The 14,889-nt window shown below is 32.8% G+C and overlaps 1 protein-coding gene across 2 annotated transcripts; it reads right to left on the reverse strand.

Moving 5' to 3' along the window:
- Window positions 1-432: 432 nt before the first annotated feature.
- LOC125051133 (sodium-dependent nutrient amino acid transporter 1-like) lies at window positions 433-10,157 on the reverse strand. Of its 2 annotated transcripts, none has more exons than XM_047651295.1 (10): window positions 9,999-10,157; window positions 5,344-5,583; window positions 4,916-5,058; window positions 4,398-4,438; window positions 4,203-4,295; window positions 3,036-3,296; window positions 2,610-2,817; window positions 1,683-1,899; window positions 1,317-1,573; window positions 433-1,227 (listed from the first exon to the last, which is right to left on the reverse strand). In XM_047651295.1, the coding sequence occupies exons 2-10, from the start codon at window positions 5,573-5,575 to the stop codon at window positions 763-765; spliced, it is 1,917 nt and encodes a 638-aa protein (XP_047507251.1). In that variant the 5' UTR covers window positions 5,576-5,583; window positions 9,999-10,157; the 3' UTR covers window positions 433-762. The 2 variants fall into 2 exon arrangements, with proteins under 2 accessions (XP_047507251.1, XP_047507250.1); XM_047651294.1 differs by having other exon boundaries at window positions 5,344-5,587.
- Between the last annotated feature and the right edge of the window lie 4,732 nt (window positions 10,158-14,889).

A 14,889-nucleotide genomic window follows, 5' to 3' on the forward strand; every position in this document is an offset into this window, starting at 1 on the left:
TTTGGGAGAACACTAACCCCCTCAAAAGCAGAGTTGCCATTTCGGTGACTATTGATAGAGTGAGTGATCATGAGGAGGCGTAACATAGCGCATTAAAGTTTTCTTTAGGCCACCGCTGTTTTCCTTATGGCATGTGAACGGTGCGTGCGAGGAAAATGTGAAGGTGCGAGCAGGGAGGTATTATCTCAATTTAAAAGGGCAATTTTTAAGTAATAGCATGGAAATCAAATCAAGTGCGTAGACCCATATATATTAGAATGTAGAGTGAGACAGGGGGGCTTGTTCAATATGTACATGAATGGCCTCGAGGAGCTCAGCAAGCTGCATTTTGGCTAATTGAATAATATTAGCTACGCCGATGACACGGTGCTTTTGAGGTCTGTGCAGGGTTTAAAAAAGTTGCCGTAACCATATGGACTTATGATTGTCTGCTTAAATAAAAATCTTATTGTTATTTATTTGTTTCTAATATGTGGGGTATCATGAACATTGTTGTGTATTTCTTCAATTCAACTCAACCTCTTGTTATTTTTCATAGATAATTTTTAATGCATGTCTTTAAAACGCACTGTGGTCTCAATCACCTCACCGAAAGATCAAACTTAGGACTATAATTCCTAATTATATCACAAAAAGTACTGCCTAAAACTACATTAAAATATATTAACACCGTTATTCTTAAAGGCGTCTTCGTTGAAACTTATTAAATAAAGTATTAACTATCACGACTAGACAAAGCAATCGTTGTACATTGTTCAAAGTCTACAGACTAGTCGATATTTCATTATTCCTCAAATCTGGGACGTTCAGTTGAAAATGTCTATTACAATTACAGTTAGTTTCTCCCCCCATCTGTCCTTTAGCCATACAAATATTTGGTGATCGGAATGTGTCGTCCTTTTTTCGCTTTTTACTTTTTGTTACTGTTGGTATCGCATATAAATCACCAGCGTCGGAGTATGCTATGTTATCTTTACCTAAATACTCAAAATTAAATTCATTCTGTGGATTCACATCATAGAGGTCATCTTTAACCCAATTTTCGGTGTATTTGACATCGTTTTTTGTCGTGTAATCGTTGTGAAGGTTGGTGTAATTGTTCGTATCGGTGACCTCCTGTTCAGAACTTAGGGTTCCATTAGAAAACCTTTGGGACATCCACATGTATCGGGTCATTGGATCCTCTGGTCCCCATAGTCGGGAAGGATGGAAAGCTGCCGCTACTTTCTAAAAATAATAAAGACGTATGTAATTATATCATTTTCACATAATAAAAATGTGTTTGATGCGTTAAAGTATACTGTAGGCATACTTACGGCAAACAAATTATATTGTTCTTCTTTCGCAACAGCGATTCCAGCGAAAATAATCAGAATCAGCAGAACCCCTATGAAGGCTCCTACTAGTGGCCATAAGCTATGTCCTTGACTCCAGGCAGTTCTGATGACTGCCCTCAACCACCATCCCGTTATCCCCACCACTAAAATAGGGGTACACCACCAGGTCACCATCCAAAAGCGTGGCATTTTGGCGCTCGTAATAAATTTAAGGTCGAATTTCAGATAGAAGTAACCTGTGAAAATGATTAAATAATATATACTTTGTGATTCGAGCTATTCATAATGCATTCATATGTTTTCGATTAATGTTAAAAATGTTCTCGCTTTCCCCGTAGTGCTTACCATAAATGTAGACAAAACCGAGTACTTCAAAGGTCACAGTTATAACTGCCAGTATGGGTACTACTAAGTCATCTAGCACCTCCGCAAAGGAAATGCCCCGGGACAGGACTGTGACAGTCAACGCAGTGCCTAATGCTGAAGTCGCCGCCGCGAATAGTCTCCACTGATCTCCGCATAAACGATGGAGTTTGTCGTATATGGGGAAAAGAAGAACTAGCTGAAATTATAACATTGCAATTATAAAAAGTTATACCATAGCGGTCCTACTAATGACTATTCGTAGTAGTAGCTTATGTTTTTATAATGTATGATTTATCTTGAAATTACTTTTGTAAAATAAGTTATTCTGTAGCTAAATAAATGTATGTTAATTCTGCCCTAATTTGAGCGAATCCTGTTTATCTTATTACAATTTGCATACTTTTATTATAAAAGTAAATCCAATTGTCCTTTATTGAAATATTTATTTTATTATTTTAAAAGTAAGCATAAGAATGGGATAAGCAATGTATAAATGGTAAAACTTTATAAGCCAGAATACGGTATGAGCCCTCAATGCCAGCTGACCGCAAGCTTAGTAGGCTGCTGTTAAATTCGATAATCTCCCCACCGACGAACACAATAATTATTTGGAAGGATTACACAGAATACAGTGTATTTTATTCAATCTAACATTATTACTTGAACTGATTTGGATAAAACTACAATAATAGCCATGTATTATAATAATTACTATTTCATTAAATTACTATTAATTGATGTTTTCGATCAATGCCGTTGGATTGACGGCAATTAACACTTGCTGAACGGTCTGTGCTGATCCTACTTGTGCGTTAAAATAATATCAAAATAACTGTAAGGTCAATCTTGCTTTGAGCATTTGACCATTGCTTGAAGAGCCACTAACTTCTTTGTTTGAAAACATACCAAAGTAATAATTCCTGATATTAATACAATCGCAAAAGCAAGCAAAGGCCACTCCTTAGACCTGGCTTCGGTCACTGAAGACTGATAGATCAGCACTAAAATTGTAATGAAACTCTTATCCTTTGTGCCTTCACCGGCAAGTGATTCCCACATGAACACACTCAGCCAGCCAGTGAGCAGGTTTGTTATGATTAAAAATGTCGCTGTCCTGAAACCATTAGGATATGATTTTAGCTAAAATTGTATTTTAAATTTATAATTTGTGATTTTAGATATTGCTACTTATGTGATAAAGAATTAGCAAATTGAGTAAGCATAAGCAATTTTCAATGCAAAATTTTTAAGTCTGATTTCAAATCAAAAGCACAGAAATGAAATTAAAAATGTCAGAACTAAAACGTTAGAACTCCATTCGGAATGACTTACCATCTGACATCCGACTGTTTATAAAGAGTGCCGCCTGCACTTATAAGAAAGCCACTCATAACACTTGTCGACAAGAGTGCCTGAACCAAGCCACTGTGCCAAATATAAGGTCGATATAGCAATGACCTGTCTTCCGTCTCCAATGAGGTCGTGAGCGTCGTCCCGTTTGAGAGAAACACGCATATTACTATGGCTATTGCGAATATTATCGGCGCCAGTGTCATAAGTGATGCTTTGAGAGATTTATGGAGACTGAATAACCTGAAAATTTACGTTAATACTAAAATATAAGTTCAAAAAAAGTGACTGAATTAATTATTAAGCTTATACGTACGCATGAGTCAATCGATTCAATAAACTTATTTATTGAATCGATTGCACTTTCATTTTATAAAAAAGATTTCTTCAAAAGTTATTTCGTGTCCACCGATTTTGTTAGTTATCGGTTATTCGGTATTCGTTTAAAACGGTTTTGACACATGAGAGTCATAATTCTAAGGCTAAGCCTTGACTCTGAATACCACCTTCAGACCATCTGGTTTCCTCACGATGTTTGCCAGCACCGTATACATAAGTGTTAGCTGCGCCTTTAGATTAAGAAATTGCCATTGGTACAAACCAGTATTTGTATACTCGTAGAAAGTTGCACGTTTAATTCACACAAGGCTAAGACCAACACAGCTTAATTTTAATAAACCCATTTATAAATGCAAGATCTTTTGCCTTATTACATAAAATTGACCCATTTTCATCAGCTCACTGGATCATGTTTATAAACTCCTCGTAACTGTTTATTATAGTTTAAATATTTAACGCTAATAATTTGATGGCGGACAAAATGAGATTGCATCCAATAAATACCAATATAAGTTAATTTGTGTGGGATTTTCCTATAAGCTGCTACAACTATTTTACGAATCGTTTATCAGAATCATGTAGCTAGTTATGATGATTTATTTATTTTTAGTCACTTTCATATTGCTTTATAACAATTTTAAAAATTATATATATATTATATTTGAAATCATATAATGATGGCATTTAACAGCAAAATATAATAAAATGGATACAATCGTAGAGTAACGTTTGGCCAGACCAAAGTTCAACAGACATCATAAAAATGCACCGTTTAAATCTAGTAATTAAGAAACATAGTAAAATACTTACATAAGCGGTACGAAGAACCATAAAATGAATATTAATATAGCCATTATTCCGAGATATTGTGGTTGTTCAGTGAACGGCGCCAAAAATGTCGAGCTGTAATAGTAATGATATAATATTATCACTTTTTTCCGTTTCAAATGTAGAACTGGTAAAAACGTCTATTACAGAATAATAATCTAATACAGAATTACTCACTTAAAACACTCAGATGCATTCATTTTGTTTTCATATCCATCCTGAAACAAGATTTTCATTATCACGTAAAAAACATTGGTACCCTCGTATCGAGCCCATTATACGAGTTAAATACAAGTAGAAGCTATTGGCTACAACAAAACAGAATTAACTCTGTTATTTCAGTTAATTTTAAACCAAATAATGGAAATTTGCCAAATGAATTAATATTGAAATGTTGCTATTTGTTAAAATAAAACTCCATATGTAATTCTTTTTATTCACTATTAACGATTTCAGTAAGGTTTTGATAATCAATAAACAGAAAATCTGGAAATAAATAAGAAAACAATAATATCACCAAATAGCTTCATCTTTACTAGATCTATAAATGTTGCTGAAACATAATTAAATAAAGCATTTTATAAAAGGAAAGGTGTTCTAAGAAACAATTTAATGTAGGTAAAGGGGATTCCCTTTGCCTACTTTCTAAAATCATTTTTTTATCGTATCTAAGTACAATCGAATCATAATAATACCGGCGTCATTTGAATCCTGGCACAGTCCCTCAGTGGGAATGATCCCTTGCCAATCCAAATCATGTAAGCTGCCGAAAGAGACACATACACCATGCTGTAGATACAGCAAAGGTATGATGTCAGGACCTTGATGTAACCAACTCCTGAAAAATGTAATAAATTGAAGCTGTTATTGACATGGGTTTGGGTTTATACCGCGCTAACCACACCGCTATGAAAGCGGATTACTCCGGTGTGGTTAGTGCATCTCGCTATTTAAGCCTTTCCGGATGATACTGAGTTCTTTGTGAAGATAAAACTGATTGGGTTGGTACAAAAACTAATTTAGTTAAACGGTAAGCTTCAAAATGATCAATAATGCAGACACACACAGACAATCTTATTACAGGCGTAACGTGTTATTTAACTGCGAGCTGTTAGAAATGTACCTCTAAATATTGGGACGGCACGCCAAACCCCCACAGCATCTTGCTGACTCAGTTGACCCATGGCAAGCTGCAGCAATGCACACGGGAGACCAACGGCCACAAGCCAGACCGAGTAGACCGCGAGGTACTGGACATCTCCATATCTGAAAGCCTCACGGGGTAGTCGGACCGTGTTGAATAGAGTCAGAGACAGTGCTATGGTGAAGAGCTGGGTCTTGAGTATGTCCAGCATCCGTCTGACTGTCTGAAACAACATAGGTGTCTTAATACTTGCAATGACTTAACATTTATCACACTACATACAAAAAAGGGTATGAGTATTTAATAGTTTATTTCTTCATTTGAAAGCGAAGGTAAATGTTAATTATTAAAAAGTCGATTCTATGGCGCAAAGATGGAGATCGCTGTACATCGCTAAATGACATACAAACAAATTTTCATTGTCACGTGCACGATCGCATCGCGCACGCAACTTCTGACTCGGAATATTGATCTAATAACTTTAATTATACAGAGAAATTTAAATATTATCACGTGTCTTGAGCATTTGAAACTTACAACAACAATAAAAAATCACTGAATCACGATCGTATCTCAACGTGACTTTTAATGTTTTGTTTTATATTTCTATAACTTTGTTTTTTGTACCAGGAAGGAATGGAAAGGAAAGATTAACGTAAGACTTATGATTTAATTGGGTAATGGTAAAAAAGTTAAGAAAAATTGAATTAGTTTCCATTATTTTCTTCACAAGAATATACTTATTCTTATGTATGAGGGCAAAGCCAATTAATAAAACATTATAACTACAGTAAGTCGTATCTATGCGGATAAAACCTGAAGATAAAAATATAACTTAATTTCAATTGGTTGCGTGATTTTGTGAAGATGACGTAAACGCATCATTATATTTTTTTTCCTCAGCTTATTTAATTTTGTCTTGTTGGTGCCAGTTTGAAGGATGAATTACTTATTTTTTCTATTTTTGCATAACACTTTTTTTTTGTAAAATGTTTTGTTGCAGTGATTAAAATGTGAAAAATTTGCTATACTTAGAACTCGTTATCAAGCAAAAAAGTTTTATAATATGTACATTTAAAAAACACTGAATTTTAATTATAATTATTAGATATTATTTGCACGGAGTTTCTATATACATCTATACACACTTATTAAATAATGACAATGTATTCTGTTTTATTGCCACAAAACATTTACAATATAATAATTAAATAAAGATAGCCGTCCAAGTATATTGTTGCAAAACGTTTATAAAACAAGTATGTTGCTATTTGTTCTGTCGGTATGTTGCTGGGTGACACGTAGCTGAGTTTACAAAACATTCGAGGTGTATCATTTGAAACTGAGTTATTTCACAACTGCTATCGTTTTACCAAGCATTGTCTATAGAAGTAAAACTTAGCCTTAAAGATAGAAAAACCCAAATATAAGTAGTCATGTTTTGTGCCGTTTTTTAATTTCCAAAGAGTATTAAAAGCATACATTCATATATTTACCACTCCATTAAAATAGTTCAGAATGGGCGAACCAAACTACATATGACGAACCTAGTAGACAGGCCCAAACTAAAGGAATAAAATTATTATTGGAAACACATTAGTGTTATTGGGCTATTGGGCATTTAGGGCTATTGGCTGTTTGAAGTGAATCTGAATTCCGTGTCAGTATCAATATAAACCCCATAAAAGCAAAAAAAAATCATTCTAATACAATAGTCAGTGTAATTGCTGACAATTACCTGACTGTGTAGGTCAATGAGATAATTGGTCTTGTTATAATGGGACCGGCTTCTTATTTAGAGAGAGCCTTATTTTAGGAGTATAGTCACTGATACATATACCTCATTACATCGTTCATATAATATACTTGTTAGTAAAATGTCCAAGCTTGAAAATGGATTAAGAAGAACTTATTCTAAAAAGTAATAGTTTACGTTATGTAATGAACCTTTGTTAGAGCTAACATCTTTGACATACAGCAAAAGTAAAGGTCCCTAATATAGCTATTGAAACCACCACATTCAGTTTATTTTTATTAAAATTATTTTTTAATACAGATTGTCTCTCTACTGCTTAGTTGACAATAGAAGTGATTCATGTTTCAAGCAAATGCTTAACATCTTCCATTTTAACCAAAGCATGTAAAAGAAGTATTGTTTAGCTAACATTGACCCGATGTTGTCACGCTCGGCTGTTCGTGTCCGGTTTAAGGACCCCTCATTACGTTTATTAAGTATTTACGTCATATTTCTTCAATTAAAGGTGGACTTTGTTCAGAAAGAGAAAATATTTATGAATATTATCTATCTATTAATCTAGTGTTTAAAATGTTGCGAGTTGCATACTCTATCTCCTGCGCTAGTCCGAAAGTCGTATCCGTCCCGTGTATACTAAAACCGATCCTGTGGTTCTTTGGGAAACTTTAGAAATATATTCTGTATTGGCACAGAATTATTAATCATTTGACTATCACCATATCTACTTCTATCATATATCGTGCAGTTGAGGACTACGACGGACGGCGGTATCCAAAAGAAAGTCTAATCTGATCCTCATACCCCGTATATAAATAATGTAATTATTGTTTAATAAATTAAACAAGACCAACCAATAGAAAAAAAGATATATTGTTATTAAATTTTTTAGTGCATTCAGAACCATGGTGAAATGGTTTTTCAAAAGAAATATATCGAATTAAGGAATTTTAAGAGACCAGTTTAACCAAAATATAAAAGATATTTCTTTTGCATTCTGAAGTTAGATTGATAGGAGAGATAATAATCTTTTCACATAAAGATTATTGATGGAATCTATGTCACATAAATTTTTCTTATCTATAAGTAAATAGAAACACTTTTTCGCGTCATTCTCTCATACTTCACATTCTACATACTACCATTAAGTTGTAAACGGGCATAACGTTTTTTTTGAAACATTTATCGTATTGAGTTTTTGTTGTAAAATGTACGTTCCCTTAAATTAATAGATAAAGCTAGCATAGCAAAACATAAAATTAGGATTACTTTTAAAGTTACTATTATTTTTATCAAACAATGTTTCTACGACATAATTTATAACATGCAAAAAAAAGAATTGAGAAAGTGCATAATCAACTTACTGGAGTACCAATCTTTGCCATAATTATCAAGCATTTATCATCTTTAACACACTTCAAATTAATGGTTATCACAATGTATTGTATTATAAAAATATCTAATTTCTTTAAAATACGCGTCGCGTGTATTAGCACTTTACGACTGTCATTTCACTTCCAATACATAATTAACTTTTAATTTCTTTTCCGTTCTAAATACTATTTAAAAACAATTACAGTTATCTTTCAAATACGTAATAGTATTTAAGGTAATAATTATGTGTATCTAGGTTATCATAAAAAACAGATACTGTAGAAACACTTATTGAAGCACTGTTTACATATACCTAGATTAGTAAACGCAATATAAACCTAAAATACAGTGTGCTAATTTATTTTCATTGTCACTGTGAAACATCATTTGATTAATTTAAAAGCTTACGTTTATGAATAATAAATACACACGCACAATATTTGTATAATATATCTTACTTGGCACCCTAACATTCAGTTTATAATTTAATAAATACAATTGTTTATTACTTAATAAGCATAATAATAAACGTTTTAATGTAGTTGTCTTAAAGTAGGTACTTTAGCTCTTAAATTTAAATTGTATATCACGTTAAGGCTTAAAAACAATAAAGTAGCTTTAATATGTAGATATTATAATAAACACTGACTTAATATTCTCGTAAATCTTTATTTGATGATAAAACCTTTATAATACAAAACAAAATTTGGAACACCCTTGATGGACCATTCACTTCTACCCCTTTTCAGTGACATATTTTACTTTTTAGTTTTATATTTATAAACTTGAGCCAAATTCACTTTCTGCTTTATGCTTAAATCTGGATTAAATTTTGATAATCTTCTGGACTGTGGATAACATTATTTGGTGGTTCTTTTGTGATATTTGTATTTTTTTCAATTACCTTTTTTTTAAGCTTAGCAATAGGATGTATAGTAGGTGCCATGTATCACGTATTTCTTTTCCAGGAGTTTTGACACATTCCATTTTAATATTGTCAATAGTTGGCATAAATTTATATTGATCAAGGACACGTCTCAAAGGGCTATATTAATTATAAAATAAATATAAAATAAAGTTATGGAAATATTTAAGTTAATTAATTGAATAAAGGTTAAATAATAAATAAACGCAGTATTCTTTTATGTGACTCAAATGACTATTTTGTTGAGTCGATATATAAATTATATATTAGGTACATCTGGAAAATACGAGGAAAATATGTAATAATTATTCACCTATTACGTATCAATGTACAATCTTCTCAAGTACACAGTTGTTTTTATGTAGACATTTTCTAATAACGTTCTTAGTTATTTTATTAACAAAACTATTCCATAACTCGTGGAACAGGATTTTCCTAGACAATCTGAGTAGACTCTATTACATCTGTTTCAATAACTACGCCGGCGATCGCGTCTTTAAAAATCATGAAATAGCAAGAAAACATCTCAATCGCAATCCAATATTACAAACAAACAAGGTCATTAAGCATCGTAAGTATTACCCGGCCATATTGACGAGTCCTCGAGAAGCTAGCGTCGAGACGTCCAGAAGTCACAACACAATTCGGTCGGGTTAATGCCATATAAAAACAATTAGTTTTCATCAAACTTGGAAAGTAAAGAGACGGTCGCGCGCACGCGCATTACACGTAAAACTGAATAGGACGAGGAAGGTGCGCGTAGTGATGCGCCGTTGTTATCTTCTAATTTGACAGCTGAGAATTTTGTCTTAATCGTCGTCGGTCATTTAAAATTTAACTAAACTAACGGTCATTTAACTAACAAGTAATGAAAAAAAATATCCAAATGAGAAAATAATCGGGAATCTGGTTAATTTTATTAGAAGAGAAAACACAAACGTTTATGCATACATAGTATGGGTATCTTAATACAGTTTCTTTTAAGATTGAAAATTATAAATGAAACCGACGAATGCCTGCTGTATAAATGTCTTATAATGATTAAGAAACTTTTAGTTAACATTCTCTAAAGTCGTATATCGACAAGAACCGGAAGTGAATTGACTGCTAGTGCACATCCCTAAACTACGCTAGACCGCACTTGACGCAGTTATGGAAATGAACATCGCAGTAAAGTAAAAATAAAAACAGTAGATAATTACAATCGCCGTGTCCACTGACCGGCACGGTTATATCAAACTTTGAGTATATTTTGAGTAAGAATTCGGTTTCCAAGTGTGTTCCACTTTTACAAACCCATGATCAAAATGGCGGAATATTAACATATTACTGCAGTGTAAATCGAGGTGCTCTTTCCTTATCAAGCGGTTGTTTGTCCAGTACAGCATCTCACAGATATGTCCTTTAATCCCAAACTCAAAGATTTACCAAATGCCATCTTAGTTTATACTCTGTCAACATTATACGTCACAGATTTAGTCATAATCCGTGAAGGTCAAGATGATTAAATTAAGATTTAAATCTAACAAAATAATAAGTAATTAAAGACAACTTTACGTTTAACGTGGGAAATACAATAGAGAATTAAATACATTTAAATTTTATTGTAGATGATTAATCACTTGTTAATTTATAACAATGGGGATAAAGGATTGTCTTATAGCTAATATATTTGAATAAAAAATAATCTAATAAGCGTAAAAGCAATGTTTGCTTTCGCCTAGTAAATCTTAAATTAAAAATATTTCTTAATGTTTCTCAAAATAATACATTCTAAACACGTACTGTATTGATAGGTGGGAACCACAAGCTTGTAGAATTTTTTTAGTGTAAACAATTATATTTTATTTTTTAAATTAAAACATTCTACTAACACACTAATTTGTAAAATATAGAATTGTTTACTTCCGGTTGCCGTAACATTTTCTCTAATAGTATTCTCGTAACCATGAGTTTGACCTCACTTGACAATTACCTATTGCTTTATAGTTGTAGTTACTTTAGTTATAACTATTTAGCTTATGCTCAGTAAAATACTTACGCATATGATTATCTTTATTATTATTTCGCTAATTTCTTTTCATTTATGTCATAAATATTAAATTATGATATAAATGTAAATGAACGTGAATGTGTGATTAATAAAGTAAAGCATGTTACAATATTTTACTACGTATGGTGTTAATCATCTGTGCAAACATAACACTATCGTGTTTAATCTGTGACCTCTAAGAAATTAGATCATTTTGTTTTTATGACTCAAATATTGTGAGCATTACCTAGCTGCTTAAACATTTGCGCTCAAGAAATTAATGAATTTATTCCAATCTAGTTTTATCTTTTATTAGAATCATCATTACATGAATCGTGACCGTTTTATTGAGAAAAAACCATAGTCATTTAATAAAATAATTATTCCCAAAAACCAACTTTTAAATAGGAATCGTCTTGAACCCTGATCCTCGATTTCATCTAAATAGATTATTTACCGCTTTTATTAGCCCTAAACGCGGTGAAACAACAAAAAGCCGCTTTAAATCGATAGAACACCTTTCACAGAAAAAAGTGGTGCCACCTGAATACAAATTTTATAACATTGATTCACGACAAGCGCCCTCCCATCCAATCGAAAACTTTTCCTACCCACGGATTTAATCCATTGGTAATACGAAAATTGATGTAAGTCTGCTCGCCGTGCCTACACCGCGCGCCGCTGTCCATACAAAGTGAACAGCCTCCTGAAGATTTCAGATTTTGCCGGGCCCGCTAGCCCCTCTGACCTTTTCGTAAAATAGACCTTATACAATCAACAAAAAGTAGAAATTCATCTGACATTTGCTCCAGCAATTCCGTTTCGAAGATACGTGTTCGGTTTGCCGATGGAAGCGAGGGAAAATGTTCGAGTTTTTATTTACCTTTGAGTTTTAAACTAATTTTAATATTTAAACCTCCTAATAACAACTGAACACATCGATAAATTCTTCTAAATCGTTACAATAGAATTTTAAGTAAGAACTTACACAAACGTTGCGTAAAAAAAAACTACCTTATTGTACGTTATATATTTCTGACAATAAATTCAAATGAGTCGATTAATGTCACTTAGGCTAAACATTTATCACCACGCAAAATCTGGCCAAAGTACGATAGATAGTATAGTTCAAGACAACATAATTGCTATGTTTAAAAAATCGTTCCAAAACCATCCATACCAAATACTCCTATACCTTTTTTATAAATTTATTTAAGGACAGTAAACTAGCAACCCCACGGCACATTTTGAACTGAGACAGGATCAATTTCTGTTTGATTTATCTCACTATACTTTGCCGATAAATCAGACCACAAAAGGGCTCCCGGGATACCGTAAAACTTAATTACCCTTAAAACAATTCAGACTCTCATACAATGAGATCACGGACAATGCGCAACTTGAGATTGTATTCCGATTATCGAATCGTAACCACGCTATCGTGGATTGAATAGGTTTCAGGAAATCATCGTAACTCGAGCTGTTCAGAAAGAGTTGAGTAGAATAATAGGAGATTATCAACAGTAACTAACTAAAACAAAAATTATATTACATTTTCAACATGGTTGTAAGTCACGATTAAAGCCGTCCTATTGATACCGTTTAGAGCTAAACATTAAGTACCCTTCATTGAACCTAGTAAACAATAGTTATACATAACATTAAAGTTTTTTTTACATAAATCCCGATTTGTCACATAGTTATCGACAATGGTATATAATTGAACGCAAGTCATTGATTGATGGCCCATCTCCAATCTGCTAATGGCGACCTCTATCAAATAGCTGTCTGTCCGACATCGGGCTTCCATCGGAACCGCAGAAAATGTATTAAGTCACTTTCCGTTATATGTGTACGCTTTTATATTTATAGACTCAATGAAATATTCCGGAAAGGTAGGTTTTTACTGTTTATTGTTGATTCGTAAGATTTATTCTTATCTAAAACAAATACAGCATAATATTTTTTTGTTTACATCCATCTGTCAATAAGATGTCAAAGATACCTTAGCGACCAAAACGCGTTATAGTTATTAAAATAGGAAGCCACATATTTACTCTTTCCAGTCAACTTCATATCTAGAAAATGAACCTCTTGTAAGCCCATAAAAATTCAACATAAACTCCTCATCATAATTAAGACCAACGCGAGAAACACTTGCGGTTTCACTTTCATATAGGTAATTAGCTCGATTACATGCCTCAATGTATTTGTATCTCGGTTATGTATTTATTTATATTATATACATACTGGCGTTGTGTGCACCTACAATTTTGTTAAAGCCAAACAATATGGATTTAGATTTCGTCGCCCTCGGTAACACATACAAAGAGACAGTTATATAATATAACAAAAAACAAATAATATCAATGACATTCCTAACACAGAGTTGAGTTCAATCAAGTGTCTTACTTATTATCATCTTACACGACAACCCCTCACTTCATTCAAGAACTTAAGCCCTTCACGAGCTGATTTGGCAGGAAGTTAAGATATATGAAATGGTCCTAGAGATACTTTTAATTTACAATATTGTATTTTCTACTCGATAATATTAATTTGTTGCATGCTTACATGCTATTGAACAGTTATTAAATATTACAATTAGATTTTCATCGTAGAAAGTAGAGATAAATGAAATCACCGAGCATTTCTATCGACGTAACAATCAAAAGAACAACTGTTCTTCTTTTCAGGGCCGACCCAAAACCACATAAAATTTCATGGATTTATTGATTATTTGTGCATTTTCATGGAATATATGAAGAAATGTCTGATTAGCGAAAGCTCCTGGACTAGGAGATTCACGTATTACGAGACAAAAAGCAGTGACACAATGTTATCTATAGCGAACAGTCACCCTCTCCTAAGAACGACGACACTCGGTTAAGCCACACAATTTTTTACAACCAATTCCAAGGGGACCACTTATTTTATGAGATCAAAGATGTCATGACTTCTGTTTTATGTGGCTATTGAATGAAATTAGGATATTTAATGCTTCATTAAATATTCTAACTTGCTTAGCTTAAAATATCTAATACTATACGCATGAATTTATTGAATAATTGAATATGATATGTAGTGTAGCCATATTTTATCGATTTGTAGCGTCGTTAATTAATTCCCCCTTAAAATAATGAACTCCACTTTTGTACCAGCTTACGTAAAATATTTGATAATTTCAAATAAAATTAAAAGTAATCTTTTATAAAAGTAAATTTGAGCATATGCTTACTTGTTTAGTTGATGTTGATGGGACGCGAACAACGCGCCTTTTCAGTTAGTGAAATTAGTAGTGTAGTATGAATATAAGTGTAAATGCGGTATCTCGGATACACGGTCATAGTACCTGTCAATGAACACTATCTTAGATTAAGCTATTAACTGGTATTGTAGAAAATTAAGTCTACTATTAGCCATAATTGTTGTATATGCTTA

Source organism: Pieris napi, chromosome 7 (genome assembly GCF_905475465.1).
Source record: "Pieris napi chromosome 7, ilPieNapi1.2, whole genome shotgun sequence".
Lineage (NCBI taxonomy): Eukaryota > Metazoa > Arthropoda > Insecta > Lepidoptera > Pieridae > Pieris > Pieris napi.